At 46.3% G+C, this 16,139-nt stretch overlaps 2 protein-coding genes across 2 annotated transcripts; one reads left to right on the top strand and one right to left on the bottom strand.

Moving 5' to 3' along the window:
- Nucleotides 1–463: 463 nt before the first annotated feature.
- LOC120649173 (mRNA-decapping enzyme-like protein) lies at nt 464–5,260 on the bottom strand. Its single transcript, XM_039925885.1, has 8 exons — nt 4,914–5,260; nt 4,771–4,811; nt 3,751–3,800; nt 3,067–3,211; nt 2,422–2,475; nt 1,733–1,862; nt 1,071–1,592; nt 464–873 (listed from the first exon to the last, which is right to left on the bottom strand). Exons 1-8 carry the CDS (start codon nt 5,103–5,105, stop codon nt 817–819), a joined length of 1,191 nt encoding a protein of 396 aa, XP_039781819.1. The 5' UTR covers nt 5,106–5,260; the 3' UTR covers nt 464–816.
- Nucleotides 5,261–9,618: 4,358 nt separating this feature from the next.
- LOC120649172 (probable cellulose synthase A catalytic subunit 5 [UDP-forming]) lies at nt 9,619–15,409 on the top strand. Its single transcript, XM_039925884.1, has 14 exons — nt 9,619–10,138; nt 10,237–10,432; nt 10,535–10,743; nt 10,831–10,933; nt 11,020–11,185; nt 11,578–11,844; nt 11,932–12,277; nt 12,366–12,503; nt 12,611–12,736; nt 12,815–13,027; nt 13,123–13,417; nt 13,500–13,696; nt 13,780–14,130; nt 14,222–15,409. Exons 1-14 carry the CDS (start codon nt 10,058–10,060, stop codon nt 14,804–14,806), a joined length of 3,273 nt encoding a protein of 1,090 aa, XP_039781818.1. The 5' UTR covers nt 9,619–10,057; the 3' UTR covers nt 14,807–15,409.
- The last annotated feature ends 730 nt before the right edge of the window (nt 15,410–16,139 follow it).

Here is a 16,139-nt window from a genome sequence, read left to right as displayed (position 1 = left end):
GATACAAGGCCACACGGGATGCGGCATTCCTTTTGAGATGGAAAAGTTGCGGTTTGGCCTCAGTGCCTCTCCGCAAGCTCACACCCCATCCAAGGTCATCCTCTGGTCTATCTGATAATGTGAGAGCACATTTCAGTAAATGTTCAATCTTGGGAACTAGTATGATCTAAATGGAACGTCAGTCAATATTATAAAGTGCAAAGTCCTGATTTGATTATAATCTAAAAGATCCTGATATGTAATGGTCATCAATCTAGCAGAAGAGGAGCTCACCCTGAAGATCGTCAGCGTCCAGCGAGCACAACGGACGAAGTGGCCGACAAACGCAGCCTGGGACGCGAACGGATGCTACGCTCGTCAGACCATTCTGTGCATATACATTTCACAAAGAGCGGAGTCGTAAAAATGTACTTGCTCGTCAGACCATTCCATGCATTTGTAACTATTACATTTCGCGAAACAGTTGAACCGCTTAACAGACAGCTTCTCATTCGGCATTCTGTTTTGCAAAAGTATATTCACAATTATTCAAGGTACTAGAACATAAGTTCGTCTACGACGTAGGGCGCAACTGGGCAACCTGTATGTTATAGAACATCGCCATGCGTTCAGAACGGCTCAGATTACAGCTCAAAGTACAAAAATATGTTGTTGAAACATCCTCGGCCGCTGCATTTCATATATCAGCCTACAACTCGAACTGCGTTGTTAAAACTCCTACATTTCACAGACCTGTGAACAGACTTGACAAAAGGCAACACATGAGACACCTATTTGGCTGCGCAAACACAGTGACAAAACCATGTCTTCAAGGAATCAAGGGTATGGTCTCTTAACCATCTCCCGGTAGACCATATCGATGAAATTATCATTCTGCCAAAAGAAACAGCTGTCTCAGCAAAAGTTTCACAATGAAGATGGAAATTCTGCTAGAGACATGTTTGAGAAAAATACAATATTTATCCGTCCTGCAAGGCTATACATCTAACAATGCTTGCAGAATCAACAAGCTTCAGTTAACTGCAAACTCTCTCAAATAAAATGGCAATGAGCAGAATCCAAGTGAATACCTGTGCAAGCCTCAGCAGTGCAGCCCCAACTTGCTCTCTTGTTATCACCTGGCTATAAGATGCTGATGGGGTAAGCAATGGCAATGGATTAGGCGGCGGGAATGGTTGAAGCAAGGGCGTGCCATAAGGTGGATTGGGGGGTGCAGTGTGTAGTGGAAAGGAATGGAGAAAGGGAGCAACTTGTGGTTGATGATCGGCAAAGGGAGGAAGAAGTGGAGGAACGGTAGACAGTGAACAAGAAGCATCAGCTATTGTTGACGGCATAGATGCCATGGGTGCAAGGAGTTGTGGCTTTACATTTGAAAGACTTGCAGATTGGGTGGTGGCAGAGCTATGTGGTCTATGAGCATCAAAGGGCCGCAGGGTAACTGATGAAGTTCGTGAAGGAAACAGATTGTGCAAGGCAGAAGCCTGCGATGCACTGGCATTATGCAATTCATGACTAGAAGAAGGAATAGTACTGAAAGATTTGTTTGGCTGTACTGCGCCTGTTCCACCAATTGTGTCTACACATGCGGCTACCTGTTTGAGGAAATTCATGTAATGGTTAGCCATGATTGCAGATGATCATAATAAACATAACAACATTTAAAATAATAAATTACAGCTACGAATATTCAAGAAAAAGAATTGCAGCTATGGATAGAAGGAAGTTTCCTTACCTTTGAAGGGGTTAGCAAGAACTCTTCAACATCATCTGATACCATGCTAGGTGATGTCGGTTGTTCTAGATTATCTTCAGCTGCAGGTAGAGCAGATGACCCAGATGCTGCTTCCAGTCCTTCATATACACTGTAATAGGCATAATAAGAGAGATTCAGCATAACAACAAAGCTCACCAACTGTAGGTGGTGATATTCAGAGTTCAAGGGGGTCAATTCAACAAAACATCACATTGTACTTTATCTTTGTTTTCCAATAATGCATTAGAACATTTCAATGTTTACCCCCCCCCCCCCCCCCCCTCCTTAAAAAATATAATAAAAACGTTCACATTAAACATTGACAGATTTGCACAATTTTTTAAACCTCGTGGTCTAAAAAGGCTCTCAGGCCAAAACTATTTTGCTACTTTTGTACAGGACTACAGTCATTTATTGCAATAATCATTACTCCCTGAAAGAGGAAATTACAGTTAGCATGATAAAAATGACTGAAATAGCAACCTAACTTTTTAGCAATGGCCATATGTGAAATGAAAATATTGAGGATGAAGCTAGAAATGATTAGTAAAAGGAAATGGACACACAAAAGGTATATAACAAGTAATCAATATCAACTCCTGCCTTCAGAATCTTCACAAACAGCCTTATTTCCAGTGAAAACGGGAATGCATGAAAACTTGTTATACCTTTTGGAAGAAAGATTTGCCTTGGGAGACACCCTAGCATATGCATCCCGTATCCTGTACATTGAATGTGAGGCTAATCAGTACAATAAATAAAAGCATATAATACTTGCAAAATCTTGTCTTGCCCTCCCCTTTAACACTGTAACATCAAGTCGGTGCAAATAAAGAACTACAATTCAAAAGTGGCTTCCACAGCTAGTACTAGTCAGGACTCAGGATATATTGGTTACACACTTATATCTTAGGGTTGAGAAACTTGACAAACTGAGGCTTTTGTACACAATGTAGTGAATGGTAAACACTTATATCTTAGGGTGAGAAGCTTGACAAACTGAGGCTTTTGTACACAATGTAGTGAATGGTAACATAATCCAGTACCAGCATACAGCAATTTGTTATTTAGTATTTTAGTAAATTAAATATCGGAAAAGATGCCCACACGCACAATTGTGAGATTAGTTGACATACTAATAAATATTTTTTTAATCAAATTCAGCGTAAAAGATGCCAATATTGGCACTTAAGCGACAAGAATTTGAGATTAGTCAAGGATGTAATTCCATAATTGTGAGCATCTGCTAAACAAGATGGATGACTGATGACACCAATGTGGATGGGATTAAAAGGAACAGATTAAATAATTACCTACTAATAAGATGTGCAACTTCTTCACATTCCTGAGGGTTATAGAACCAAATGCCAATGATTTCATCAGCAGCATTACGGTACATCACGTAGGGAACATGCATCTGAACATCAAAATCCGTCAAGACATCTTCGACTAGATTTTCTGTTCTAGGAGAAAGGCAGCATAAAATTCACATATTTAGTTTCGATGTTAACATAGAATATAAGCAGGAAGCATAGATAAGTAACAAAATCATTTAACAGAGGTTGCCCAGGATCGCATTTCAAGGTACCATTTGAAGTCGAATTACCACGGTTTCCCTTAAATAACGAGAATTATGATTTGAAAAAGTTTTCAGCTGAGTGAGCAAACATTATTTCTGTCTGTACAATGACACAAACAGCCTCCATTGTGAACTTAAGAGGAATCAATTTTTAATAATGGAGTTCTTATGACGCCTAGGTTATCACATTCCCCAACATGAACATATCAGGAGATAGGAGCCAAACATGAACCTGATTGCCTAATTTAACACAGAAGCCCGGCATCTAAGGTTCTTAACTAGATTATGTACCGATATCCTTCTTTCATTGTCAAATGCTCCAACTGTCCCACAATTCAGGATTTGTTTCAACAATCCTAATGGCCAACCGAGGTAAATTTGCACAACTGTGTTCAATAAAATAGGTGAGCAAGCATACCTGTATTTAGTCGATTCATGACGACCAATTGGAATCTGGGCTGGGTGTTCCTACAAGAATAAGTGCTTATCATTGCAAAATAAGAGAGATAAAACAACATAAACTGCACTCTTTGTTAGAGTGTGCACTGGAATCCAGCTCGGCCCACTATCCCCATGTGCCGGCGCCCTACTAGGTCCAGGTCCACCAGAGCCCACCAAACGAGGCCTCAGGCCTAACTCAACCCAAAAGACTAGTCTGAAAGGTGAAGGCTGCCCCACCTTATATGTTGCGCTCCCCCACCATCAATTTCCGATGTGGGACTAAATCTAAAACTCTTCGGGGTTGGCAGTCAACATCTTCATAATTCAATTACAAGTATGACAGAGTATCAACTTAATACAATGCCAATAACACATTGAAAAATAATAAATTACATGCTGAAATTATCATCACATATAATTCACTGAAACCAGTACTATAATAAAAAAAATGTTACCGAATATTCCTTGGTGCATGTTGCCTAGGATTTAAGTCTGAACTTACAACATGTTTCAGAAACAGGCACTGACAAAACCATAGATCAGTTGATATAATACAGTAGGACCAGGATCAACAAAAGAAACAAAATGATCTAGTATAGGGCTACACTTATCAGTTGCAACATTATTGCATCTCAATCAACCAACAACCACATCACGATATCAACATGTAACAAAGAGCAGTTACTGCAAAAGTCACATCAATGTGTTTAGCAACAATGAGAAATACCACGCTGAATCCTTGAATCAATTGCATGGAAATGACAATGCTGTTCCAGCAACAGCAGGAACAGCAGCCAGCGATACTTTCACCAGAAATTAAATCATACTTCTATTTGCTACGCAGGAGATTGCTGGATTGCAAATAATCAGCATGCAATTAGCTACAAAATCCACCCAACAACCCAAACTGACAACGAGGCCTTAAGTACAGCATAAAGTCAAGTATAGCGATCAACAGGATGCAGTGGCAAAATCAGCAGCGTCCAGTAGTGCAAACCTCTTGACGACGAAGAGCGACCCCTCCACAGGCTTCCGGCTCTGCTAGCAAACACGCGCGCACACAAATCACAATCAGGAGTCGGAATTGCAACGGAAGGAAATCGGACGGGAGAGGGCAGGGGTTTTGCTACGGTACTGTACCCACTCCTCGATGGCCTCGTCGAAGCTGTACGAGACGACGTGTGCGGCGGTGATGAGGATGTCCGTGACGGCGGGGTCGAGGCGCCGCAGCACGCTGAGGTTGAGCGCCCTCGTGCTCTCCCGGTCCCACGACAGGTTCGGCGCTACCTTCACGCCGCCGCCGCCTCCGCCTCCATGCCTGCTCCGCGCCATGGACGCGGGCAGCCTCGCCGGAACCCTAATTGCCGCTACCTCGCCCGAAACCCTAATCGCCGCGGGATTTTTCTCCGCGCGGGTTTTTGGAGGGAGGAGATGAGCAGTGGCGGGATTAGAGAGAGTTGTGCTCTCTGCGACTCTGCCTCTCTGGAACCGGGAAAGGCTTGCCGCGAACACCGGCGGGCGCATATGCTCCCTGTTCCTCTGAGCCCACTGGTCAGCTTTCCCACTTGGAGCGACAGGAAAAGCTTGCCCTTGTGATTGGGCTGCTGGAAAGAATGGAGGCCCAGCAGGCCCAATTCAGGAATAAAGGGGCCTGCTGTTGGTCGTTATACTTGACTTTATGCTGCATCCAGGAATAAAGGGGCCTCCCTCCTAGGGGTCGTTCTGCCTGTTCTCCTTTTCCAGGCACGATCAGGCTCGCAAAAGAATCGTCAAACGACCAGCTGTGCCAGTGCAAGCTGCAAGGGCAAGGTAATTGGAGCCCACAGGCGTGATGGGTCAAGCATTCAAGCTGCCTTTGGACAGCCATGGGTCTCATTGACTTCCTTGGCGGGGATCGGACCAGGAACTAGTTAATTATCTGAAGTGTCAACACTCGGCGCATAAACTAATGATGGGCGCCTGCTTGTCATGCTTCCTGTTTTTCTTTTTTTAGATTCTGGAAAGTTCAGAAACATGTACCGCATCATGAAGGCTTCAGAGAATCCAGATAATGCGCTTTTAATTTATGCCATTTTCATCAGGGAATCCAGATAGCGCGCTTTTATTTTATGCCATTTTTACTGGTGAATCCAGATACCGTGCTTTTATTTTATGCCATTTTTATCAGAGAATCCAGATGACGCCTTTGCACGGATGGATCAGGTCAGATCAGATCAGTCAGGGTGGATGACTTTTCATCAATAGAGAATGGCGCTGCTAAGTTGTGCTCCAGCACTAGCTGATGAACAAGCAATGAGACGGGCACACCTGCACGGGCTTTAGCTGCAAGCAACGACATACTCTGCCAGTACCACAGGCAATGATGCCATTAGTCACCAGAAGTGGTGCGCTCAAAGAGTTTGTTGGAGACGCCTCCTCGCCACCGAGGAAACCCGGCAAGAAATCTCACACACATTTATTTTCTGCATCATTCTTTCTTCATTTTCTTGCGAGGAATTGGGGGCACCATTCTTTCTGTTCAGACGGCACGGGTGCTGTCCCGTGCTGATGGATGGATGTTCCTCTGCATCATCCATCGGCACGGAACAGAGCAGACTTCTGGAAAAACGCATTTCGTGTGGAGGAGGAATGTGCCGCCGACGATCACCTTCCAGTTTCCCGTGTCACGACGAAAGCATGGATCCTCTGTTCCGAAAGCTCGAGTTGGCTTGGCTGTGAGAAACATGGATCAGTGTGTGTTGAGATGAAATCTGGCGGGAGGGAGGCCACTTCCACTTCTTGCTCGTTAACCTCGCTGGAGAGTTTTTTTTTTTTGAGAGGGGGTTCAGCACCCAAAAAAAATGTTTATAAAAGAGTTACACACGCCATCAGGCGGATCAGAAAACCAGACATACCGGCCGGTAGAACTGATGAGCGTACTTCCCGTCAAAGTGTGAGCGTCAAAATTTGCATCCCTCTGTTCATGGACGATCTCCATATTCTGAAAGGCCGCAGCACCTTTCTTAAGTTCCTTGACAATCTGGCCATAAATACCGGATGTGCTGCCTGTCATACCCCAAACTGTATTAGCACAATCACTTGCCATCCGCACCCGGCTGAGTGATAGATCATTTGCTAGTGCTAGCCTTTCTCTGAGCGCCAGCACCTCCATGATTTCCGAATCAGAGATAACCAGCATAACCACTACCGATGCCCCGAAGAATCTTCGGGCCCCATCTCTGGCGACGGCCGCTACGGAGGCCATTCTTGAATTTTTAAGGCCATGTTTGGCTACACATCACATCACAATTTCACAAAAAGACGAATGTCCGCATGAAGTACTAAATGAAGTCTATTTGCAAAACCTTTTCAGGGATGAGTGTAATTTTTCGAGACGAATCTAATGACTCAAGTTCCGTCTTGATTAGCGACAGTGATGCTACAGTGACCGTGCTCAATTATTCACTAATCGTACGGTCAAAGACCTCATTAGTTAGAGTAAGTGCTACAGTACCATAGTTGTGGAGGTAATTTTATAATTAGACTTTATTTAATACCCCCTAATTAATAGTCAAAACATCATTTCTCTCTCATGGAAACATTTTCACGCCTAAACCAAACATGGCCTTTTAGAGAGCCGCTGGAGAGATGGTGATGTGTCTCGTGGCAGTGGCACCCACCGCGGGGGCCCATGGACCGACCGGTGAGATGCAGCTAGCGAGCCACTTGGGCCTGCGCGGTTTAGTGCCCGGGCCCCGCGCGCGCCCTGAGCTAAGCACACTGTGTTCTCGCCCTCTTGGCTCCCCCAAAATGATGGCGATTAGGACGGAGAGAGAGGGGGGAGGAAGAGCGAAAGTGTCGGCGGCCACGGGGAATCCAGAGAGAGAAAAAGGTGGGGAGAAAGCGTGTGAATGTGTGATGGTGAAGAGAAGATAAGAGAGAGAGCGCACGGCGATTTATTACGCTTTTCCTGTGCGTGCGAGAGTGAGCTGGTCGTTGGGATTATTACCCTGCTGCAGCAACTGGACACGGCGGATCCTCTCTGCCTCGCCGGCGGGGACCCGCCACGTCGTGGGCCTCGTGGCACGTACCGCCGCCCGGCGCCACCGCATGGCCGGAGGACGACGCCCCGCTACCGAGAGAGGAAGAAGAGAACCTGCTGGATCGCGGCAACATTCCCGCCGCCCTGGCCCACCGGTCATCCGCACGGGGAAAACTCGCCCGCTTCACGCGCCTCGTGCCTCAGCTTCGCTACGGGCACGGAAAAGTTTTTTTTTTTTGCTTCAACGAATAGTACGGCGCAGGAATGTAACGCGAGCCCGTGAGCACGTACAGTACGAGTAGACTCTCCGTAGGCAGCTGCGGCTCTTCAAACGTCCTGCCGTACATCAGCATTCGCTGCTAATGCGAGACTAATCGCGTCACATGGATGTAACAAAAAATGGGGACAAGTGAACGCGTCCATGCTCCGTTCAGCGGACCGGACCGACTTCTTTTAATGGCAGGGGGGGCTACACAAAGGTCTTGCACATAGAGGAGGCGCTGCTACTAATTTTTAGCTTGCACTGTTCAGAGTTGTGCTAATGCTAGCTTTGCTTTTGCTGCATTTGCTAATGGCACTTGCGTTGCGTCCTCCTCCTCCCAGCTCTCCAACGTCTCTCAAGACCGCAACCAACACAAAACTAATCAATCGGGCTGGTCAGAGGCGAGCGTCGTGCAAAACTACTGTATTTCCCCTCTCGCGGTTTGTTCCCTTAGAGCCCGTTTAGTTACCAAAAAATTTGCCTCAGCTTTAGACACATATATGGAACATTAAATGTAGTTAAAAAATAAAACTAATTGTACAGTTTAGATGTACATGACGAGACGAATCTTTTGAGTCTAATTAGTGCATGATTAGCCATAAGTGCAACAATAACTCATATGTGCTAATGATGCGGTCAAAGGCCTCAAAAAATTCGTCTCGCGGGTTCCAAGCGAGTTCTGAAATTAGTTTTTTAATTATTGCCCGAAAATCACTCCCGACATCTAATCAAACATTTGATGTGACCTTTTACCAAAAATTTTCATCTAACTAAACACCCCCTAGCCGCTCTCCACCCTCCCCATCCATCCATCGGTGCCTGTCGGGGGCCCACGGACAGCGACGCCTGCCGCGGCCCATCTAAACTAACACCATTACTTACTTAGCCAACACCCCGAAAAGATTAGCAGAAAAGAGAGGGCATGCTACTATGATAGTGCCCTTCAATCTTGTGGCACACACAAAGCAGGGGATAAAAGAGAAAGGTTTTGGCGAAAAGGGGGAAGGAACCATGAGTAAACACGCCTGCCCCGCTAGCTGTGTTGCTAATAACACCTCACCTACCGCCTTTATTTCCTTGGCTTTGGCTCCCCAAATCCCTGAATTATTTTAGAGCATTTTTTTCCTCTCGTTGGTCCTCTCCCTTTTGCATTTCCTGCCAAAAAATAATTGGACTGGGCGCACGTATCCTTTTCCTTTGCAGTCCATTCGGGCAAATAAATTAAACGAGAATATGGGGAAAAGAAAAGTTTCGTGATGTGTGTGTTCATGACCTGATCATGAGCCGCAGTTTTCTCAGCCTGAAAATCATTTTGTTTTCTTTTTGGGTCAGGCTAACAAACTTGCTAAGCAGACATCCTAACTAACATCCTATCTCTCCGTGTAGAGTCAACAGTCATCCGGCCGTGTCACCGACTCTCTCCTCTCAGCATTTTTCAAATAAAAAATCTGCTAATAATCTAGGATGATTTGGCACCTCCCAGAAGGGAAGAGAAGAGGTGGTGGTTGAACTGTGGTCCCAAGCAAGGTATTAACGCACACCGTGGATCGGAGCGAGTGATGGAAGAATAATAAGAGAGAGAAGTAGTAGAGGAGGGGGGTCGGGTTTGCAGCAGGCAGCAGTAGTAGAATCGGGACGAGGCGAGTCGCAACGAAACAAAAGAAAACCAAGGGAAAGGGGCGGCACATGTGAGGCGGGGAGAGCTGTCGAAAGATACCAGGGGGCGCGGGGTGGCGATGAGCTGTGCGTGGGAGAGCAGGCACATCAACACGGGCAGCAGCGCGGCGCGGCGCGCGACGCAACAAAGGAAAGGAGCCCCGAGCCAAGCAAAGCGCGGCGCCCCTCCCCCTTCTCCCCAGTACTCTCCCCTCTTCCGCGTTCCGTTCCCCACCCCCATTCCCTCCTGCAGCCGCCGCCGCCGCCGCCGCACGCGCGCCGCCCTCACTCGGCCGGCGGGGTAGCCAGAGGAGGAGCCGCCTGAGATCTGGTAGGGCGAGGGGGATGGAGGCCAGCGCCGGGCTGGTCGCCGGCTCGCACAACCGGAACGAGCTCGTCGTCATCCGCCGCGATGGCGAGCCAGGGGTACGTGCTCCTGGTCTGGCGAACTTGCTGGGGCCTCCTCTGCTCTCCGGCGCCGCGGTGCTGATTTTGCTGTTGCTGGTTGTTTGTTTTGCTTGCAGCCGAAGCCGATGAACCAGCAGAACGGGCAGGTGTGCCAGATTTGCGGCGACGACGTGGGGCTCAACCCCGACGGCGAGCCCTTCGTTGCCTGCAACGAGTGCGCCTTCCCCATCTGCCGGGACTGCTACGAGTACGAGCGCCGCGAGGGCACGCAGAACTGCCCGCAGTGCAAGACCCGCTTCAAGCGCCTCAAGGGCAAGTCTCCCCCCCGCAATGCAGCAACCACGCCCGCTCGCCGATTTCCGCGGAGTCCTGTCCCGTCCGCTCGCCCGTTCTAAGGGGATTCGGTTGTTGCAGGGTGCGCGCGTGTCCCGGGGGATGAGGAGGAAGACGGCGTCGACGACCTGGAGAACGAGTTCAACTGGGCGGACAAGCACGACTCCCAGTATGTCGCCGAGTCCATGCTCCACGCCCACATGAGCTACGGCCGCGGCGCCGACTTCGACGGCGTGCCGCAGCCCTTCCAGCCCATCCCAAATGTTCCCCTCCTCACCAACGGGCAGATGGTAATCCACGCTGCTGCATTGCTCCTCTGTCTCGTTCCTCGCGTTGCCGGATGTTGAATTGCTTTTTCTCTCATGATGTGCTTCCAGGTTGATGACATCCCACCAGAACAGCACGCTCTGGTGCCGTCTTTCATGGGTGGCGGCGGGAAGAGGATTCACCCTCTTCCGTACGCTGATCCAAACCTTCCTGGTGTGTGTTTGGATCATCATCAGCTAGCATCCAGTTGCAATGGTACCTCGTGAATACAATTCATTAACGCCTTGTGTCACTTGCAGTGCAACCAAGGTCTATGGACCCATCCAAGGATCTCGCTGCATATGGCTATGGGAGTGTAGCATGGAAGGAGAGGATGGAGAGCTGGAAGCAGAAGCAGGAGAGGATGCATCAGACGAGGAACGATGGAGGTGGCAACGATGATGGTGATGATGCAGATCTACCACTGTACGACCCTGAAACTTGACTTGACTCCATTAGCTGGTGCCTAGCTGTCATGTTATTTTTTGCCGTGCATAGGTCAACCTTGAAATTTTATAATTACTCATTTAGGCACTGAATATACAAGTATAGCACTATCAACTTGGTATATTGAAAAGCACCACTAAACTTATATGTGTGAACTTTATACGAATATCCCATTTGATAAATGCTGCGGTTGAAAAATAGCTACTATAGCATATGCTCTGGAGAGATCATACTCTTTTTTTACTTGTATTTCTGACTGCATGGAAAAACTGTGCATCTACTATTTTCTCAAGGACATGTTTGTTCCTCACTTTCTCTTTGCAAAATGTGCTACTGGACTTAAACACCATCTTCTGTTCTTTTTTTACCAGAATGGATGAAGCTAGACAACCATTGTCCAGAAAGATTCCACTTCCTTCAAGCCAGATCAACCCCTATAGAATGATTATCATAATTCGGCTAGTGGTTTTGGGGTTCTTCTTCCACTATCGAGTGATGCATCCGGTGCCTGATGCATTTGCTTTATGGCTTATATCTGTCATCTGTGAGATATGGTTTGCCATGTCTTGGATTCTTGATCAGTTCCCAAAGTGGTTTCCTATTGAGAGGGAAACCTATCTTGACCGGTTGACTTTGAGGTTGGTTGCTGGCTTACTGCTGCCACCTAGTACTACTTGCCTCCTTTTCCTTTGCTGAGTTTTGTTGCTAATTTCTTATCTGGATAGGTTTGACAAGGAAGGGCTGCCTTCTCTACTCGCCCCAGTTGATTTCTTTGTCAGTACAGTTGATCCCATGAAGGAACCTCCGTTGGTCACAGCAAATACTGTTCTATCTATCCTGGCGGTGGATTATCCAGTTGACAAGGTTTCATGCTATGTTTCTGATGATGGTGCTGCCATGCTGACATTTGAAGCTTTGTCTGAAACATCTGAATTTGCAAAGAAATGGGTTCCTTTCTGCAAAAAGTACAGTATTGAGCCTCGTGCTCCAGAATGGTACTTCCAACTGAAGATAGACTACCTGAGAGATAAGGTGGCTCCAAACTTTGTTAGGGAGCGGAGAGCAATGAAGGTGCATTTAGTATCTTTTTAACCCCTTGCTATAGTCCTTTGTCTGATATTCATTATGCTTATTTAGGGCAATCTTATTATTTTTCCAGAGAGAGTATGAGGAATTCAAGGTTAGAATCAATGCCTTGGTTGCTAAAGCCCAAAAGGTTCCTGAGGAAGGATGGACAATGCAGGATGGGACTCCATGGCCTGGAAACAATGTTCGTGATCATCCTGGAATGATTCAGGTATGCTTTGACAGTCATGGAATTAATTGTAGATGTCCTGGGATGTTTTGATGGTCCTTTCCTCCACTTTCACCACAATAAAAATGTTTAATTTTCTCGACCAATAGGTATTCCTTGGTCAAAGTGGTGGCCATGATGTGGAAGGAAATGAGCTGCCTCGATTGGTTTACGTTTCAAGAGAAAAACGGCCTGGCTACAACCATCATAAGAAGGCTGGTGCTATGAATGCATTGGTAGGTATACCTTGATTGAGGTGTTTTGTCACTCTATATACTGTAGAAGCATAATATGGGTTCTTATTCCTTTAACAGGTCCGAGTCTCTGCTGTACTAACCAATGCACCATATATGCTGAACTTGGATTGCGATCACTACATCAATAACAGCAAGGCTATTAAGGAAGCAATGTGTTTTATGATGGATCCTTTGCTAGGAAAGAAAGTTTGCTACGTGCAGTTTCCTCAAAGGTTCGATGGGATTGATCGCCATGATCGATATGCCAACAGGAATGTTGTCTTTTTCGATGTATGATTCGTCATCCAAATTTCCAAGAAGCTTTCTTGTCTAGCATGAGACATCCAACATACATTGCGATTTCTCTTAACATTTCATTCGTGCAGATCAACATGAAAGGCTTGGATGGTATTCAAGGGCCCATTTATGTTGGTACTGGATGCGTCTTCAGAAGGCAGGCATTATATGGCTATGATGCCCCCAAAACAAAGAAGCCACCATCAAGGACTTGCAACTGCTGGCCAAAGTGGTGCATTTGCTGTTGCTGTTTTGGTAACAGGAAGACCAAGAAGAAGACCAAGACATCAAAGCCTAAATTTGAGAAGATAAAGAAGCTTTTCAAGAAAAAGGAAAATCAAGCCCCTGCATATGCTCTTGGTGAAATTGACGAAGCTGCTCCAGGTATCTCATAACCTCCAAAAACCAAAATGAAACCTTGTGTTTTTTTTATAGGAAACATCTGACCTTGCAATATTCTTTGCAGGAGCTGAAAATGAAAAGGCTAGCATTGTAAATCAACAGAAGTTAGAAAAGAAATTTGGCCAGTCTTCAGTTTTTGTTGCTTCGACACTTCTTGAGTATGGTGGTATCCTGAAGAGTGCCAGTCCAGCTTCTCTTCTAAAAGAAGCTATACATGTCATCGGTTGTGGCTATGAGGATAAGACAGACTGGGGGAAAGATGTAAGTCTGCATCTTGTTTATTTTTATATGTTGGTTGAATTGTCTAAGTTAATTATTACATACTGAATCATGTCTTGTTACAGATTGGTTGGATTTATGGATCAGTCACAGAAGATATTCTTACTGGGTTTAAGATGCACTGCCATGGTTGGCGGTCAATTTACTGCATACCTAAACGGGCTGCCTTCAAAGGTTCCGCACCTCTCAATCTTTCTGATCGTCTTCACCAGGTTCTTCGGTGGGCTCTTGGTTCGATTGAAATTTTCTTCAGCAACCATTGCCCTCTTTGGTATGGATATGGCGGTGGACTAAAATTTCTGGAAAGGTTTTCCTACATTAACTCCATCGTATACCCTTGGACATCCATCCCGCTCTTGGCCTATTGCACATTGCCTGCTATCTGCTTGCTGACAGGGAAATTTATTACGCCAGAGGTAAAGTTTGAAACCAGTAATGCAATTATAAGGTGTTAAACTGTGGAAGATTATGAACCTTATGTTTACCATCCTTTTTCTTCTCGTGCAGCTTGGCAATGTTGCCAGCCTCTGGTTCATGTCACTTTTTATCTGCATTTTTGCTACGGGTATCCTGGAAATGAGATGGAGTGGTGTAGGCATCGATGATTGGTGGAGAAATGAGCAGTTTTGGGTTATTGGAGGTGTGTCTTCACATCTCTTTGCCGTGTTCCAAGGACTTCTCAAGGTCATAGCTGGTATAGATACGAGCTTCACTGTGACATCAAAGGGTGGAGATGATGAGGAGTTCTCAGAGCTGTACACATTCAAATGGACGACCCTTCTGATACCTCCAACCACATTGCTTCTCTTGAACTTCATTGGAGTGGTGGCTGGTGTTTCTAATGCAATAAACAACGGATATGAATCCTGGGGTCCCCTCTTTGGGAAGCTCTTCTTTGCATTTTGGGTGATTGTCCATCTGTACCCATTCCTCAAGGGTTTGGTTGGGAGGCAGAACAGAACACCAACAATTGTCATTGTCTGGTCCATTCTCTTGGCTTCAATCTTCTCGCTGCTTTGGGTCCGGATCGATCCTTTCCTTGCGAAGAATGATGGTCCCCTCTTGGAGGAGTGTGGTTTGGATTGCAACTAGGAGGTCAGCATGTGAACTTCCCATCAGTGTTGTGCTCGAAGAAGTATTTCTGCAGATGTTTTGTGCCCATATTTTTCCATTTTTCCTCTGTAGATAGAAACACGGAAAAAAAGTCTTTGCATTCCTTTTGTTCTATGGTGGTAGCTCAGCCTCATGACTGCAATATTGGGCAAACGGGAGGCTGCGACAACCTTGTGCAGTTCGGCCACGAATATAGAGAGACCAAATGCCTGAGTTTGATTGTTCAGCATTCTTTATTAGTTTTGGTGGATACTTATCGGTGAGCCGAACAGAAAGTTGTTTGAGTATGAACTGCTCTACATCTGCAAAGTTGTTTCTCAATAAGGCAGGAATAGATCTGCCGTCTGGAATAGAGGAAGATGCACATTATTTATGTAGTGATGAGTGTACCTTTGCCTGCCCATTTGAAGGGCCTGTGCATACCTTCCTCCCCCTCTCTGGTGCAATTCTCCTTGCTAGGACAGAAACTTTGATTAGTGTCTAGTAATGTAGCGCGTCCAGTGATGTAATCTGTAAATGTGCCATTTTGTCGGTCAACTGCGTAAAGAATCAATCGTTGCTATTGACTTGGTTTTTTGTTCATTCTGACTGATAAGCTACTTTTGTCTCTGCGATCTCAAAAGATTGGAGAAAAGCTGGAACGACGAACTGTATCTGCCTGTAATGTCGGCAATTTCTGTTTGTTGGACGCCGCCCCAGTGCTGCACATCAGCACATGTGTTGGTCTTCCTCCACGGAGGAAGAAGCATGTTGTTTGCAGCTGGACTGGAGTACTGGATGCCCAATATGATATCCTCATGTGGCGTGTACTGTTGTTTCTGTCAGTGTAACGGCGGTAGGCCATGGCTGTACCTCGTGAGGCAAAGGCAATACTGTTGTTTCTGTCAGTGTAATGGCGGTAGGGCAGTGCGATGCTGTACGGGGACCTAGAAAGATCCTGCTTTGGGGAGAGATCCATCATGTTGCTGTAAGTTTGTGTCATTCTGTGGGGGCGGACCTTCAAAAAGAGAGGAGCTTTGAAGGATGAAAACATGGCGCGGTCGCCGTCGGTGCGATTCTGGCGCTCTGCTGCAATCAGGGCCACGGATAGAATCATGGGGCGGCTATAACACCTTCACCGGCAAGTCTTCCCCTTTCTTTGTTGCAGTGGGATGCTAGACATGCTACGTTCGCGTTACCGGGCATGCCTTTAGGCTGTTAAGAACTTCGAAGGTAAGCAAACGCATAGGGGAAAAAGCAGTTTGATCTTTGCTCCGTAGCTCCAATCATTGGGTATATATAGGTTGCTTGTTTAGAGCACGAAGTCCACAAG

Source organism: Panicum virgatum, chromosome 9K, assembly GCF_016808335.1.
Source record: "Panicum virgatum strain AP13 chromosome 9K, P.virgatum_v5, whole genome shotgun sequence".
NCBI lineage: Eukaryota > Viridiplantae > Streptophyta > Magnoliopsida > Poales > Poaceae > Panicum > Panicum virgatum.
Note: the sequence above shows the minus strand (reverse complement) of the source record. Positions and strands in the feature narration are given on the sequence as shown.